This window comes from Rhincodon typus, chromosome 9, assembly GCF_021869965.1.
Source record: "Rhincodon typus isolate 14 chromosome 9, sRhiTyp1.1, whole genome shotgun sequence".
NCBI lineage: Eukaryota > Metazoa > Chordata > Chondrichthyes > Orectolobiformes > Rhincodontidae > Rhincodon > Rhincodon typus.
Window position 1 is genome coordinate 24,641,827 of NC_063340.1, and position 18,753 is coordinate 24,660,579.

Consider the following 18,753-nt stretch of genomic DNA (forward strand, 5'->3'; position numbering starts at 1 on the left):
TGCAATATATAAAAATCTTATCTAAATTTGTCTTGATAGGAAAGGGTAAAACTGCTCCCATTGGCAAAATAGTAGAGAAACCATGGACATCAATTTGAGGTAAACTACAAAAAATTCAAGGGGAAAACAATTTTTTAAACGCAGTGATTAGGAGAGGGTATGAAATCCAAATATATAGGGGAAGCAGAATCACTTTTCAAAATTATTTGAAGGACAAAAATTGCAGGGATTTGGGAAATAGTGGAAGAGTGGGATCAAGTTAGTTGGTCTTACAGAGAGCTGGTACAGATATGAAAAGTTAAACATGTTGCAAGCATTTTATAATTGATTTAAATCGGGTGACTTTGCTGAATACTGAGCAAACAGATGATTGGTGTATATGGTAGGTTTTTTAAACCAATGAAAATTGGATAATTTAATTTTCTATACAAAAAACACACTAAATTTTATATTCTTCATAAAAACTTATTACAAAATTACACAGCTTAATTTTACGACTAAGATTTAAATTTGAAATTGCCATTTAAAACAAAACTGTTCTATTTATAAAGTGGTACAACTAATGCAGCATAGCAAAAAGATAGGAACAATACACTAGCTACTGAGTTTTGAATTCAGTAATAATGGCAGAAAAAAAACAGGCAGCTAAACAGGCACTAAAGTTTGCTTTTCCTAAAACACAGTCTACAGAAAGAAGAATTACTATTTACAATGTTCTTACTTACCTGACCTAAAACTAGGACACGACTTAAAAATTTTCATTTAAAAAGGCATACTTTAAGTACCATTTTATTTCCCCGTGCCTTCTGATGAATCTAAAGTAACAGATAAGCTATACCTATCTTCTTCCACCACAAAAAGATACAAGCCGGACTCAATTGATTTTTTTTTGTTGCCTTTAGTGGCTAGATGATACTAACCAGTTCACACTTGTTGCCAACAGCAAGTCAACCAGCCTAATAATTGCAAAGTCTGACACATGCATAAAAAGTGCAGCTGAAAGCAGTTCAAGCAACGAGTATCAAAACTCACCTGAATAACTCCTTCCATCATGCTAACCATCTTGTTAACTATTGCAATAACTTTATGAGTACGTTCAGAAGGGCTCATATCAGGTCGGTATTGGCTAGATAGGACATATCGACAAGTCATGTAGAGTGCATATGTCGGAGACAGCTTGAAATGGACAGTAGAACTATTGGTATAGTTAACAATGGCAGACAGGAAGGCATCTTCAGCTGTAAAATAAAAATAATTAGTTATCACCTTAACTAATATAATTGCATTCCACATAAAATTTCATTATATTAGGACTTTTTAATTTAAAGTAATTACCCAAGTGCTTAAAGGAACAAACTTACGCTGGTAAACCACTACAAACCCTCAGGATCTCCTGAAAATGCTTCAAAGCCAATGATTAAGATACTTTTGCAGTCAGCTTTGAAACATGATTGCTGTGTGAAAATTGGCAAGGTCCCACAAACAGCAAATAAATAAATGACTGCATAATCAGTTTACGGTGTTGGGGGAGGGATAAATATCACAAAGGACTCCTCAGCCACCTAACCTAAAGTGGAATCTTTTACATTCACTTGGCAGGGAACACCAAGTTTAATTTGAAAGACCTCTAATAGTGTATCACTTCCTCTACACAATAGTGCCAGTCTATACTGTGCTCAAACCTGAGAAGTGGAACTTGAATTGGTGTCTCACAAGAAGCGTGCTACCAGTGGATCAAGGTTGACACGAAAAATGAAACTGCTTAATACAAGTAGACACAATACATATTGCAGTTACTTACAACTCTCTCGAAATTCTATTGTTGCTGGCAGAGTCAGCTCATGACCTTGTATATTTTGTGGTCTGCAAAGTAACAGCATATTTTCAACAAACCAAATAATATCTGCATGTTTGATCTCACTTAACAGATGCTAACCTCCAGTTGTCATGCAATTTTAGAATTATGAATTATTTTTAAGTGCAAGTTATGAATAAATCAAAGATTATACAATCCAAATAAAATCGAACTTCAATAAATTAGTTCTAGAATGATTGCAGCTTCCACACCTACTAAGAAGTGTCTCCTCATGGCACCACTGTATTAGAAGAAAAATAAGAACTGGATTTAGGACGTTTTGATTCTATTGCCTTTTTAATACCTACAGTGCACATCCTCTGAGCCAACTATCTTTAAAAATACAACATAGAACCATCAATTTATACAGGAATTTTAAAGTAAAATGTTATACCTATCACTTTTCTTAAAATAAATAAGGAGCTTGAAAACAAATTGATATTTACAAATTTTGGAAATCTGAACTTAAAAAAATTGAATATATCCAGGTTTATCAGCACCGGAACAGAAAAAGACAAGTTAATACTTCTCGAAGATAAGTGGCCCATCAAACATGATTCAACAAAACAAAGGAGCAAGTTGGAAATGCAGTGGAGAGGAGAGAACAGGAATGCAGAGACCAGTTACAAAAGCTACTTATCTGGTGTAACACAAAGACAAGACAACAATGCTGGATTTATAGATAAACATGCAAGTTAATCTACATAAAACTTTATATAGATCAAGAGATTAGTTTAAAACCCAAAAAACTTTAAATGTGTGCAAAGTGCAAACACAAGGAAGAAACAGAATCAGTTCATGAAAAAGCAATTTGATGGTGAGTATCTGGTAGGAGTACAGGAAGCAGAATGAGACATGCACATATGGATGAACTAGAAAGAGACAAATACAAATGGAGAGAAAGAAACAGTCCCAAAAATGTTGGAAAAAAGGGTGCATCTGACAGATGTCAGCTGGCTAAGCGGCAGAAAGTACAAACAAGACACGAGTTAGCCAACTCAGCCCTTCGACGCTGCTCTGCCATTCAGTATGACATGGATAATCTGATTTTAGCCTCAACTCTGACAATGTTTCATCCCCTTGGTAATGAAGAATCTGTCTACCACTGCCTTAAAAATTTTTTTTAAATTCTACATCCACTGCCTTTTGGAGGTAAGGAATACCAAAGACTTCCATTCCCAACCCTCAAAAAATGTTTCCTCATTTCTCCCATTAAATGGGCAGTTCTATTTTTAAAGGATACGCACCTAGTCTGTCTAGCCTTTCCTCAAAGGCAATCCACTCATTCCAGGTCATTGACTAGCATGGACACAATGGGCTGAAGGGCCTTTTTCTGTGCTGTAGATCTCTGACCCTATAATACGTTACCCACTACACCACAAGATTTTACTTTCTGCAATAATTTTTCACGAGACATCTTATCAAATGTCTTCTGGAAATTTAAGTACAATACACCCACTGGTTCCCTTTTATCTATGGCACAAGTTACTTCTTCAAATAACTCCAATAAGTTAGTAACACGTGATTTTCCTTTGAAAAAGAAAATGTTGGCTCTACCTAAATACCTCGAACATATCCAGTGCCCAGTTGTAACATCTTTAATAGCTTCTAACATTTTCCATATAACAGGTGTTATGCAAACTGGTCTGTAGTTTGCTACTTTCTGCCTCCCTCCCTTTTGAATAAAGTTGCTTAGCTGTTTTCCTATCTAAAGGGACCATTCTGGAATCTAATGAGTTTTGGACAATTAAAACAACACAGTCTCATCAGCTACTTCTTTTAAGAACATAGGATGAACTCCATCATGATCTAGGGTCTTGTCATTTCTCAATTTCAACAACTTACTCAGTACTTCTCCCCAGCAATTACAATCTTCTTGGCTTCCTCCCTCCCTTTCAATTCCTGATTTACAGTTATTTCCAGGCTGCTAGTTCTATTTATCTATGAAGACCGCAAAACACCAGTTGAATTCATGTGTCATCTCTTTATCCTCCATTACTAATTCTTCAGACTCATTTTCTATAGGGCCAACATTACTTCGTTAACTCAAGTATCCAACGAGATGTTTCTGTTTTATAACGTTAACTTTTGTACTCCAATTTTTCCCTTTGTATTAATCTCTGTAATTCTTTATTGTTTTTCATATTCTGTCCAATAATCTGACCTGCCACCTATCTTTGCATAATTTTATGCTCTCCAACCGACCCCCCTCGCACCCAAGCTTGATACCACCTTTGATTTTTTTTTCAGTTAACCACAGACAGCAGGTCTGTCCCATTGAATTTTTATTTGTTGCATTCTATCTATTGTGCCCTATCTGAAAATTTCACCTCAAATGTTTGTCACTGCATGTTTATTGACCTGTCCCTTAACCTAAATTGCCCAGTTCACGTTTGTAAGCTCTGCTTTCATGCCTTTCTTTAAATTCTATTAGTACTCTTGGACCCCCACTTCTCTCCCTTTAACTGCATGTAAACTTCAACTATATTAAGGATGCTACTATCCAGGGTCAGTTTCACTACAGAGTCAATGATTAATCCAATTTTGGTGGTCATAACTAGGTCTCATATAGCCTGCTATATTTACATATTGACTATTCCATCTGACCTTCCACACACTGATGCTGAATATTCTGCCCTCAGCGTCCCAACCTTAATGAATTTCAGGCACCATGACGTTGAACTCTTCTTCCATTGCCCTCGCGCCCATTTCTTTGGACAAGAGTCCTCTCTGCGTCCCCCAGACCGCTTCGCCCACTTCCAAACCTCTCCTTCCACCTGGGTTCCTCCTTCTGGCTGTTTACCTGCACTCAACTTGTTTGAGAACTGTTGAGGTGACACTGGTCACCTCAATTTCTCTGCCTCCCTCACTCATTCCAACCTGTGAATGAACTACATTCTGTGCTCTCAGATCCAACACAAACTTTATAATCAAGCCTGTTGACAAGGGTGGTTGTTGTCTGGCAGTCTAACTTCCCATTGCAAATGCTCAGTGCCAGCTCTCAGATACCTCCTCCTTTCTCCCCTTGGACTATGGCCCCACCATGGAACATCAGGCTACTGTGTCCACAACGGTCACTAACCTCATTTCACCTTATGATTCCACTCCCATGAACGTGCAATTCTTTTACACACTCATCCCCCAATTAGGATGGTCTCAGGGCTCTTTGCTTCTTCCTGGAAGAAAGGCCTGAACCGTCCCCATCCACCCCGCCCGCCCCCACGCCCTCCCTGCCCGGCTGAGCTCATTCTCACTCTGAACCACTCCTCCTTTAACTTCTGGCACTTTCTCCAGGTCAAAGGGGTGGTCATGGGTACCCCCAGTTATCCAACGCTTTGTGGGGTACATAGAACATTCCTCGTTCCAGTCCTATTCCAGCCCCCAACCATAACTCTCTCTCTGGTATATCGATTATATTACTAGTGCTGCTTCCCTCTCGTCCCGAATTGGAAAGGTTTATCAATTTCGCTTCCAATTTCCAGCCTGTTCTCATCTTTACCTGGTCTATCTGACTCCTCCCTTCCCTTCCTTAACATCTGTTTCCATTTCTGGGAATAGGCTGGCCACCAATATCCACTACAAACCAAGTGACTTACAGTTACCTTGACTATATATCCTCACAACCTAATTCCTGTAAAGACTCTATTCTATTCTCCCAGTTCCTCCATCTCTGTCACATCCGTTCTGATGATGCCAGCTTTGACAAGGAGGCCTCCAAAATATCCACCTTCTTCCTCAATCAAGGATTCTGCAGCACAATAATTGAGAGTCCTCACCCAGGTCTGACCATCTGCCACACTTCAGCCCTTATCCCCGGTCTACCCTCCCACAGCAGCAGTTGGGCCCCCCTTTCCTCACCTACCATCCCACCAGCATCCACATCCAGAGGATCGTTAGCTGCCATTTCCAGCAGGATGCCACCACAGGACACATATTCCCATCCCCTTCCTTGTCAGCCTTCTGCAAGGACTGTTCCCTCTACGACATCTTGGTCCACTGCTCCTTCACTCTCAACTTTCCACTGCTACCACCACCGCAACAGCATCATGGCATCTCAACCTGCAACCGCAGAAGATATAACGCCTGTTTGTTCACTTCCTCCTGCCGCAGTGTCCAAGGGCTCAAACACACCTTTCAGATGAAGCAGCACTTTACCTGCACTTCACTCAATATAATATCTACCGCATTCACTGCTCACAATGTAGTCTCCTTTACATTGGGAAAACAAAGCATAGACTGAGCGACAGCTTCACAGCAACATTACATTCGGTCTGCAAAAAAACTACAGAGCTTCCAGTTGCCTGCCACTTCAGCACACCACATTGTTTCCTGGCTAACATCTATCTCAGGCTTGTTGCAGCGCTTAACGAAGCTCAGTGCAAGCCGGAAGAACAGCACCTTATTTTACACCTGACAACTCTACCGTCTTCTGGATTCAATATCGATCTTAACAATTTTAGGGCTTGAGGCACCTTCTCTTATGTGCTTACCTCAACCCCCACATTGATGGGCTTGTTATCACATGGTCTGCTATTACACACTACCCATTGTTAGCCACCAATAGTCCCCATTAACACCCATTCATTCCCCTAGGCTGACCATTATTCACCCCTTTGTCCAACTGTTCTTTTTCCTCTGAGCTCTATCCCCACCTAAAGTTTACTTCTTGCCCCTTATCCCATTCTCTGCATAAAAACCAACCTTTTCCTATCTATCAGTTTTGAAGCAGCATCACTGGACTCAAAACTTAGACGGATTTCTGTCCTCAAATGCTGCCAGACGTATTGAAATTTTCCAGCAATTTCTCTTCTTGTTTCTATTATAGCCTGCTCTCTGGTTGGTGCTATAATATGCTGCTAAGAAATGGCCCTGAAAACACTCAATGGAATTCCTCACCTACACTTTCTCCCCCATCTGATTTTCCACGCTATATGTAGGTTAAAATCTACATGACAATTGTCATACCCTTTTGACAGGCTCATTTCTTCCTTGATACCCTGTACTACAATGTCATTACTGTTAAGGGGCCTGTACATAAAACTTGTGACCTTTTGCCATTATAATTCACCTTTACACATATCCTGGTTCCTTGAAATTATGTCATCTCTCTATCGTGCTGACATCTTTAATTAACAGAGCCACTCCTTCGCCCTTTCCTAGCTCCCTGTCCTTGCTAAATATCTTACACCCTTCAATATTCAAGTCCCAATCTAGGGCATCCTGCAGCCATATTTTAGTGATGGCCACTAAATCGTACTTATTTGTCTCAATTTATATTACTAGTTTTGTTTTAAATTCTATGTGCATTCAAATACAGTGCCTTGGGCTTTGTCCTTGTTATTTTTGTAACCTCTAGTTTTATCTGACTTGCTCTCGTATCTGCATTCTTGGTCGCTTCTGGTCATTGTCCTTTTGTTACTTCCTACATTACTTCCTCTGTTACTTTCTCACCATTCTTTGATTCACCACCACTTGCCAAATTTCGGCGCTTGTCCTCCGTATTTAGTTTAAAATCCACACTTACTTTCCTAAAGGCACAAGAACACCAGGCCTACTACTGTTCTCCAGTCCAGAAATGCTCAGAAGCCTGGCACTGGGCAGACAACACAGCCACCAGTACACTCTTGCTCTTTTTTGCAGTGAACAGGTCAATTCCTGTGACTATGCTGACTCCATGATCACTACATTCCTTATAGCTCCCCTGCTTGGATGGCTTCCTGTACCATGGTGCCATCATTTAGTGCATTCATCCTCCCTTCCTTTCCAAAAGTATGACTGCCTCCTGGTACAAAATAAAATCCAGTAACAGTCCCCCTCCCAGATGTATCACAATGTCTGTAGTTGAGCCTCCAGCTCAAACTTACTCAAAGTTGCTCAAACTTCAAACGTTTATTTCAGGTATGTTTGCCTTGGATCACTACGGTAGCCTTGATCTTCCGCATACTGCGGCTTTGACACATCATCTATATTGCATTTTCCAGTCTTATTGCAAGTTCAAAGCCACGTAATTGTTATACTCTTGACAAGCTCCCATCATTCCTTCCTTGATACCCAGAATTTTTAATGACTTCTAAATTAATTTAGTTGTATTGTTCATTTAATTATGTTGATTCTTTATGTATTATTAGTATATGTCATGGTGTCAAAGTCATGTCAAAACTTGAGAACAGAACAGGCTTCAACCAATAGTGGTGGTGAAATTCCAACAGGAAGGAGATAAACAATGATGCTCACCAGGTGTTAGTAATAGGCCCTCATTTACTTTTATATATAAATATTGACCTTGACTTGAGTGTATAAGGTCCTGCAAATTTTGAAGTTGATGTCACAAAACTCAAGTACGTGAACTGTGCTACGAATAGTAACAGACTCCAAGAGGACATTTGACCAGCTGGTGGAATGAGCAGATAGATTAAATTCAATGCAGGCAAACAAGAAGTCATATTTGGATAGGGAGAAATTAGTAGAGACAACTGAAAATAAAGGACACAAATCTAAAGGATTGCAGGAACAGAAAGGCTTTGTGGTATATGCATAAATTATGGAAGGTCAAAAGTTCAGGAAGTGGCACATGGAATCAAGCACTCGACACTAGAGACAGAGAGCAAAAGGAATTATGATCAACCTTTATAAATCAATGATTCGGCCTCATCTTGATGTGTCCCGTTGTGGGGACATTTTAAGATGGATTGTGAACATAGTAAAGAATGTGCAGAAGAGATTTATGAGAAGAGCTCCAAGGATTAGTGATGTATTGGGGAACATGGGGCTTTCCTTCCCAGAGGAGGGCGAGGTTCGCTAGAGGCATTCTAAGTCAGGCCAGAGCATCTCAAAATTTGAATTGTAAGCCAAACTTCTGAGGTTTGCTAGCTCTGAGGCAATGGCTGTTGGGGAGTTCTGACTGAGTGTTAAAAGCTGCGAGAACCCTTTAAAGTCTCATTTTAAGTTACTACCAGACATTGCCTAATTGGCCAATCATTTTGCTTAAAAGCTCTGCAGTTTCAACAGCCTGCCGTTCTGCCCTCTTTTTCTCCCTCCTTTGTCCCTCCCTTCCAATTGTTCCAAATCAAGTACAGTGGTGACCAGGATCAATTTGCATGAATATAAACAATGTTTCCATAAGCCATGCAAGGCTGAATTTGCTCACTGGAAAATCTGCAAGATCTTAAAACATAGCTAATAAATAAATATTTCAATGATTGTAAAGGTTGTGTCTTGCCTGATCTCTTGTTTGTAGTAGTCTTGCTGTTCCAGCCTGATGATTGGCTTCACCACATTACGCTCACTTGAGCTGGAACTGGAAACAGTGTGCTCGCTATCCAATCTATCTGAACTCTAAGGAAAAAAAACATTTGCAGGATCAGGATTTAGAGAAAAATGACCAATACTTGTGTGTGGCATTTCTAAACCTTTGACAGAATTGTAACATACAAACAGGATGGCCCAGATTTTATACAGAAGTACAAACTAATCTGACAGTCATTTATCATTACAGTAACTCAATGGCAGTGTAATGAAATGCGCACAGGTGCAGTTAATCACAATTCTGGAAGTTTCAGAATTATCAGTTACTCTATTTAAAATTTAACCTATTTTGTAATAATGAGACGACTTAGGCACTAGTAATCCACAAACCAAGATGTCTGCTGAAAAAGTTACAGCTTTGCTCATCTGCGAGTTAAGTGAGTGTTTAAAAGTAGATCATCTCCCCCCTTCAGAATTTTATAATGGATTTTAAAAAAGCTCTCTCAGCTCAATTCCATGCATATAAAACTAGCCAACTTAGTGTGATTTAGCACTTAGAGTTAAGAGGAGAAAGGGAAGCAGGTTTTTCTGTGGCTTTTGCTTTTCATAATCCTTCTCAGACTCAGGAATTTATTCTTACTCTGCTTTAGGAAAAGAAGTTGGTTATTTGGCGAGTACCATAACCGGGATTGGGGGTGGAGGGAAAGAAACTTGAGCTAACTGACTTTGGCACGAGGATATACGAAGCCATGCTGGAAGCAGTTGTAAGAAGGAATGTAGTAACAGAGGCAGTAAAGGACAATATATGGATTGGGAATTGATACCTTTCTCTGTGGCACACAGCATTATTCCAAATGGCTACACTGCCTGCCCAGTGACAGTATGGGACATCTAAGGCTGGAGATAAACTTGCAGTGGGAAGGTGGGGATCTAGATGTCATGGTCCATCTAAGTATCAACGACATTGGCAGGGCAAAAGAGAAAGTCCTGTCTTGTCAATGTAGGCAACTAGGTCCCAAATTAAGCAGCATTATCTCAAAAGGTCAAAATCTCAAGGCTAGTTTTTAGACTTTGCTGATTGAAGCTCTACATCATGACTTCTACACTTTAAATAGTGCCCAACACCCAGCACAGAATTTATTTGTTTGAATGCAAGTTTGCCAACTGTAGACATTCTGAAAAATAAGTGAAATAACTTAAGCCATGAACCAGAATTGAACAATAAACTGCTGTAGTGGATAGTGCATTATTAACACTAACACAAAGCCAAAACGAAACAAAAAAAGTTACCTTGCTCGTAGTTAATGGCATACCACTGTGAATGTCTCCATCAAGGTCAAATGTAGTTTCTTGGACATTTCGGGACCCTTGCCTATAAATCACAACTTTTTTTTAGAAGAAACATTCTTCAAATTTAATTTTATATTTCAACTTTTTTTCCAAAACACACTTCAAACATAAATTATAAAGTAAAAAAGTGAGAGACTAGGCACTTTACAGCATTTTTGACTCAAGATGGAGTTCAACAATTTTACATCATAACCTCTGCCTCTATTTTGACTACCGTTTTTGATTTTTGTTTTTTTGGTTAGTCACAATTTTGTTTTTTTTTAAGCCTTTTATGCTGTATTCAGATAATTTTGACGTAGCATTTCACCCCTTATTTAGAGGCAACTCTTTTTTAAAAGCTAATCCATTACAATTCTTTGCCTATTGCATCATGAAATTATTTGATCTCCTGGCCTCCACCATGTAAGAGACCTTCCCATTTGTTGTTCCTCTCCCTTTCACTGCCTTAAGGACTCCTAAATTTCTACTTTTTTCTCCAAACTTTGATGCAAGATCATCAAACTAAAGCTTTAAATGTTTCACTCCACAGATGTTACCAGATATGCTAGGTTTTTCTGACATTTTTAAAAATTCTCTCATGAGACTGTACATTGTTGACTAGGCCAGCATTTATCGCTCAGCTCTAATTGCCCTTGAGAAGGTGACAATGAACAACCTTCTTGAACCGCAGCAGTCCACGTGTTATAGGAACACCCATATTACTGTTAGGAGTGAAGTTCTGGGATTTTGGCTCCCAATTAGTCCCAAAAAGGATAGTTTCTTAGAACAGCATGTTGTGGCACCAACCAGACAGCAAATTACACTGGCCCTGGTATTGCGCAATGACCTAGGATTAATGAATGACCTCACTGAAGTCACTCCTAGACAGCAATCATAATATAATCGAATCTTAGTATTCAGCTAAGAGAGAAGAGTGGGTCAAAAACTAGTATTATGAACTTTAAAAAAGAGCATTTATAAGGGCACGAACGCAAGAGTTGGCTAAAATGACCTGGCAAATTACACAAAGGCATAAAAGGCAGACGTTTATAAGAACACTTCAGAATACACAGAGTAGATACAATGATACAGAAAAATTCAAAGGGGAGAACCCATCATCCGTAATTAATCAAAGAAATTAAACTGCATATCAAACTTGAAGGAAAAAAAAAACTTATAATTGCACAAAGCTGGATAGCACCTCAGTAGATTGGACAGACTATATTTAAAAAATAATATTAATTTTATAATTCAGTGCTGTTTATTAAGGACAGGAAATTAAAGTACATAAAAATAACTATCTAGGAATATAAACACAGATAGTAGGAGTTTCTGTATATTCATAAAAGGAAAGAGTTAACAACATGAGCATTAGTCCTATATAAAGTGAGTCAAGGGAATCAAAATGGAAAATAAGGAGATGGTAGAAGTAGTGAACGTGTACTTTGGATTGATCTCCACCATGGCGTATGAAAGTAATAAACGGCCTCGGCAGAGTGGACGTTGCAGAGCGGCTTCCATTAGCAGGAAAGACTAGGACCTGTGAGCACAGCTTTAGAGCAGAGTAAAGAGAAGACCCTCTAGAACAGAGATGAGGAGAAACTTCTTCAGATGGAGCGGTGAAGCTGTGGAATTCATTGCCACAGAAGGCTATGAAGGCCTGTTCATTGAGTATATTTAAGACAGGGATAGATAGGTTCTTGATTGTCAAGGGGATCAAAGGCTACAGGGAGAAAGCAGGAGAATTGAACTGAGAAACTTATGAGAACCAATGGGCTGAATGGCTTATTTTCTGCTCCTATCTTATGGTCAGAAATAGCTGTAATTCAGGAAACTGAAGAAATGGAGGAACTCAAGAAAATTAAAATCACAGCAAAGTGGTACGCAGCAAATTGTTGGAGCTGTGGGCCAACAAGTCTGCTTTCATTGTAGTGTCTTAAAAGAAGTGGTGTCAGAGATGCTTTATGCATTGGTTTTAATGTTCCAAGCTCCTTTTAATTGGGTAAGGTTCCATTAAATTGGAAAATAGTCATACAACTCCTTTGTTCAAAAAAAGAGACAGAAAGCAGGAAACTACTGGCGAGTTAGTTTAACGTCATAAGGAAGATGTTTGAAGTTAACACTAACAGGATTACAGCAGGGCACTTTGAGAAGTGCAAGGTAATCAGGCTTATTCATATATCCACCAAGATGCTTTTTAAACATTGCTATCATATCTGCCTCCACAACTTGTCTAGCAGCGCACTCCAGTCACTTACCACGCTCTGTATAAAATATTTACCTTTCCTTTAAACTTACCCCCCTTTTACCTTAAACATATATTCCCTAGTAATTGATATTTCTACCCTGAGAGGGTAAAAAACTCCATCTATCCATGCCTTTCATAATTTTATAAACTTCTCTCAGGTCACCTCTCATCCTTCAACATTCAAGTGAAAACAAAAAGTTTGTCCAATCTCTCCTCATAGCTAATACCTTTTGCCTGGGCAACATCTTGATAAACAGTTTCTTTACCTTGTCCAAAGTCTTCACATCCTTGTAGTCGTATGGGCGACCAGAACTGCACACAATATTCCAAATGTGGCCTAACTAAAGTTCTGTACAACTGCAAGATGACTTGCCAATTTTTATATTCTATGTCCTGAACATGTAAATAAGCATGTTCTCTTGACCACCCAAGATGTATTTCCACACTCAGGCAACTGTAGATATGTGCACCTAGATGTCTCTATATGTTGACACTACTAAAGATTTTGCCAATTACTGTATACTTCCCCCATGCATTTGATAATCTAAACTGCATCACCTCACATTTTTTTGGATTAAACTCCACCTGCCACTTCTCCACCCAAGTCTCCAGCCTATCTATATCCTGCTGCATCCTCTGCCATTTCACAATCTGCAGCTTCCCCCAATCTTGTTGCTCGCCTGCAAACTTACTAATCAGGCTTTCTACATTTTTCTCCAAAAGAATTCATATTAATACAAACAACAGGGTCTCAGCACTGATTCCTGTGAACACCACTGGTCACAGATCTCCAGTCAGAAAAACACCCTTCCACAGCTACTTTGTCTTCTATGACTAAATCAGTTTTGTATCCATCTACCACCCCACCTTCAGTCATCTTTGTCACTTCCTCAAAAACTCAATGTTGGCTAAGTTACGAAAAGGACATTTGGAAGTTATGAAAAAGATAGATAGGTTAAGTCAGTGGATAAAGATGGTCAAATGGAGTATAATGTGAGAAAATATGAAATTGCCCTCTTGGCAGGGAAAAGAAATAAAAGCATTTATGTAAATTCAGACAGATTACAGAGCTGTGAGATCCAGAGGGAGCCAAGCATTCTAGATGAATCATAAAAGGTGAAGATGCAGGTACAGCAAGCAATTGAGAAAGCCAATTGGATTTTATTGGTTATTCAGAGGGTAACAGAATACAAAAACTAGGAGAATACGCTTTAGATATACACAGGTGTGACCATATGGGGAGTACTTTGTACCTATTGATCTTATTTAAAGGATGTAAACGTACTGGTAGCAGTTCAGAGGTTTAATGGTCCAACACCTGCAATGGACAGGTGGTCTTTTGAGGAAAGATTAAACAGGCTAATCATGTGTTCACTGGAGTTGACAAGAATAAGTCACTTGAAACGTAAAAGATCTGGAGGGGTCTTGACAGTTTTGACGTGGGAAGGATGTTTCCTCTTGTAAAAGAATCCAGAGCTAGGGGAGGCAATTGCCTGGTGGTATTATCACTAGACTATTAATCCAGAGACCCAGATAATGTCTTGGTAACCTGGGTGCAATTCTCGTGATGGCAGATGTTAGAATTTGAATTCAATTAGAAAAAAAATCTAGAATTAAGAGTCTAAAAATGACCATGAACCCACTGTCGATTGTTGGAGAAATCCATCTGGTTCACTAAAGCCTGTTAGAGATGCCATCCTTACTTCGTCTGGCCAACATATGACTCCAGGCCCATAGACAGTATTGTTAACTCAAACTACCCTCTGGGCAATTAGGGATGGGAAATGTGCTCACCCCATGAGCGAATACAAAAAACTAGGAGTCACATAGGGTCACGACTCTTTGGAACACAGCTCCCACTGTCATTGAGTATTTTTAAGACATAGGTAGACAGAATTATTGAGAAGTGAGGGGTGAAAGGTTATCACGAGCATGCAGGAACGTAGAGTAATCAGATCATCAATCATCTTATTCAATGACGAAGCAGGCTCAGGGGGCTGAGTGGCTTATTCCTGTTCCTGAATTCTATGTTTTCATATGATTGTGTAATATTATTGTATACATATCACTTAGCTAGATGGTTTCCCAGGAAGTATTAGACAGGATAGAACCATGTGTAACCCCTGAGTTTTGATAGGACTCATTCCTTCCTCTCCACAACACCACTGAACATTTTAAATACCCCAAACTAAAACCTACTTTTCTGAAGAAGGGTCTAGGCCCGAAACATCAGCTTTCCTGTTCCTCTGATGTTGCTTGGCCTGCTGTGTTCATCCAGCTCTACACCTTGTTATCTCAGATTCTTCAGCATCTGCAGTTCCTACTATCTCTAAAACCTATGTAGTTCAGATTAAACATTCTTAACATAAAAATAACTTACCCAGATTTAACTCTCTGGCCCTTGACCATAGGTCCTGCATCCATGGGTCTCTTGCTCACATGATTCTGAGCAGGATCCACAAACTTGAACACATGTGATGACCCAAACTGAATGTTCATGCCACTTTGCAACATGATGGTCTCAGTGATGTGTTGGCCATCAACGTATGTTTCAGCATCAAAGCTGCGAGGCGTAACTGTTACTATCCCATCCATGTTAGTAAGATCGCAATGATGAGGTTGAATTCCTGGACCAAAGAGCTACAAAATCAAGTAAAGTTTTTAAAGTGAACCATAATAATGCAATTTAAAATTGTTCTCATCTCAAAAAATTGGCATGCTGGGTTCATAATCCATGTTTCTTTTAAAAAACTGTCAAGTCATCAATTTCATTTTTAAAAATTTTCTAGTGACATTTTCTAATGAAATGTACTGTATTCTTATTAGTAAATGTTTACATAGCACAAAAGTGATATGCAATAATCAGACTAGAAATGCAGTTTTGAGGAAAAGGCTCCAGCATTCAGTCACAAACATTAAGTTTACAAAGTAAAAGAATGTAGACACTGTAAAGCTGAAAAAAAAACAATGTTAGAAATGCTCAGCTGGTCAGATAGCATCCAGTGAGTTAAGTTTCAAGTGATGATCTTTCATCAGAAAGAAAAATTTTATGTAAGCACAGAGGCAGGGAACAGAAGTGGGGGGAGCAGTGAGAAGAAAAAAGTGATGGTGCATGATAGGATGGAGAACAAAAGAGACAGCATGATAAAGGAACCAAAAAGGTGGGTCACTAGAGGATGTGTAAACAGGAACAGTGGAATCAGCAACTGGTGAAGTGTGCACAAAGTGGGCAGAGTAATTATGATTGGATAGTGTTTAAGTCAACTGTCAATCTCGAAGGCTGTAAAGTGCTTGACTGGCTAACAAGGGGCCATTCCTCAAGCTTACAATGAGCCTCATTGGTATGTAGGAATCCAAGGACAAAATGGTCAGAGTGGGAGCAGGGTAGAAAATGATGAGACACAACTGGACAAAGTCATACTTGACAACTTGTGGTCAAACAACAAATTACTCATTTTTAGATAAGAAATGTAACATATGCAAACATTTGTGGCACAAAACTAAATGTTTTCCTGCTCAGACTCCAGATTTTCTCATCTACAATAACAAAAATAGTGTGAAAGAATCCAGGTGTAAAGAAAAATTCTGCTTCAAATGATAATTCTATTTGAAGAGCTTTTCTGGATGCCCTCACACATCCTTTGAAAGTAGATGAAACATGTCACAAAATGAAGTTAATCATCTTGCTCAAGTGCATCATTGATGCTCACTAGGTGTTGGTATTGTTTGATATGTTTAAGGATGCCTGAGGAACTCTCCCTCCTAAACTGACCCAAACATGATCAAGAAGTAAACAGCCGGACAAAAACATTATGGGATAAAATTGGACCACCTTCTTACCTGCAAAAATAAACTCTGCTCTCTAATCCAAACCTGAATTGCAACACTGAATTCCAAATCCTGTTATGTTGTCTGAAAAGTGCATTGGGTGCTTTAGCTCTAATACAATTCAGTAGCTTCTGACATTAGTGAGGCTCTTGTTCATTTCTCACTTGTTGCTTTGTGTCACCGTCATGCACAAAGACTATAGCATTCCTTCTTACTTCTCTCCTTTATGTCAAAGGACTACTCAGGTCTGGACTAGTAATAGGAAGAACTAAAAGCCATAAAGAGATATTTGGTGCAACGGGACACTGTTGTAGTTGATGCTCATCACCAGCTTAATCTTTTAGTTTTGAATTGGGAACAGGCCATATGAACAAGTAAACCAAGCAGGAAGCAGTGTTCTTTGAAGCACTGTTTTATGGTATGTTTTTAAAATGGGGGTGCTTAATTCTGAAATTGAACCTTGTAACATTTAAATTGTTAGTGTAGATTCAACATGTTTGAGAAAGCAAAGTATTATATTTTCCTGTTGCTTACACAGTTGACGGTCACAAAAATCTCCACGAAACAAATCCAGAAGTCTATGAACCATCTACATTTTGCTAATTAACATACAAGAGAAACAGAAACATTAAATATACATGATTAAAAGAATTATGGAACTTCATCTGGCTGAATCAAGAACACTTTGCAAACCATCCACTGTCTCAAATATTCAAGCTCATCCCTAAAACTTTCCTAGACAGACTCCATTGTTTCACTGGTTGTTTGAAATCTACAATCATAAACTACTTAGTAATAGGCTTGGCAGAGAAGTTGAAGTTCACGCAAAAGACAGCACGGTGTGATAGGAAACTGTGGAATGAACAATTGTTTTCCGATGCAGTGGGGCTCCCAGGGGTTGATAATTGAACCATCTGGTTCTCTGGATGGGTATTAATGACCCAGACTCAATTCCAAAATTAGCAGATGACAACAATTAAGAGTACTGTAAATAAGATGGAGTATAATGATGGACAAAGATAGGCTGATGGACTGAGCAACACATTAGTTAATTAGGTAAACCAAGTCTGTCACGTTCTTGTAGTGTAGGTGCAGAGGATATAAATTCAGGTGGTCTCTTATGCAGCTTGCAAGAGGAGCTGAAATTTCAAAAGACAGATTTTGGTGAGTAGTGATTTAGGAGAAAGATGGGAGAAACTGCTTATACTCCCCTTTTTATTTACTGCCATCATTCTCCAGTATTTGGTTCTTAGCTCAGTGCAGGAGGAGTTGGTCCATGAGTAACTGGTGGGCTATTGTAATTAAAGGTGCTGTATCTGAATGCGTGTAGCAATGGCAAAAAGGTTGATGATTTCACTGCATAAATTGAGGTAAATGGATACGATTTAATTCCTATTAAAAAGTGACATGGCTACAGTGTAAATAAGATTGGGAACTGAACATACAAAGGTAGTCGGCAGAGACAGGCAAAAAGAGAGGTGGGGTAGACATCCTAATAAAGGATGATATCAGTACATGAAGGGGAACTTAGACTGAAGGAACAAGATGCAGAATCAGTTTGAGTGGAGCTAGGAAACAGCAAAGGGAAGCGAGCATTGGTCACAATTGCTTAATGAATACCGAACATTGAACACACTATAAATCAGGAAATCAGATATGAAAGTAACATAGGTAATACAGTAAAAATGGGCAACTTCATATAGACCGAAGTAACCAAGTCAACACGAACGGTTTGGAGGATGAATTCCTGAACAGCGTACAAGTTTCTGGAACATTACATTGAAGAACCAATTAAGAATCATGCATTTGGGGTGTTTTTGGATTTGGAGTTGCGTAATGAAAAGGTGATAATTCCGAAAGGATCCGAGTGTTCCTGTTCGTGAGTCAATGAAAGTCAATATGCAGCTGGAAAAAGAAATTACAAAAGAGACACTGTACATGGGCTTTCACTTCAAGGTGATTCAAGTGCAGAAGTAAAGATGTCTTGCCATAATTTTATGGAACCTTGCATCTGCAGTAGTCAGTGTAGTTTTGGTCTCCTTACCCAAGGAGGTAAGGATATACTCGGCACAGTGGGAGCTCATCAAAAGTTTGCCAGATTAATTCCTGGGATGGCAGGATTGTTTTAAGGGCAGAGATTGAGCATATGAAGACTGTATTCTCTGGAATTTCAAAAGAACAAGAGGTAATCTCATTGAAACTTACATAATTTTTAAAGTGTGTAACAGGGTGGATATAGGTAGGGGCA

General features: G+C 39.1%; 1 protein-coding gene across 9 annotated transcripts in view; it reads right to left on the minus strand.

The window, feature by feature from the left end:
* The window catches only part of afdna (afadin, adherens junction formation factor a), a 209,719-nt gene that overhangs the window by 75,625 nt on the left and 115,341 nt on the right, over positions 1–18,753 (minus strand). For all 9 annotated transcript variants that reach the window (XM_048600620.1, XM_048600619.1, XM_048600612.1 and 6 more), the window contains exons 10-14: positions 15,058–15,317; positions 10,391–10,472; positions 9,075–9,190; positions 1,802–1,863; positions 1,033–1,238 (exon numbers count right to left, since the gene is read on the minus strand). In XM_048600620.1, the coding sequence (XP_048456577.1) occupies positions 1,033–1,238; positions 1,802–1,863; positions 9,075–9,190; positions 10,391–10,472; positions 15,058–15,317 (726 nt within the window). The remainder of the gene's footprint in view (positions 1–1,032; positions 1,239–1,801; positions 1,864–9,074; positions 9,191–10,390; positions 10,473–15,057; positions 15,318–18,753) is intronic.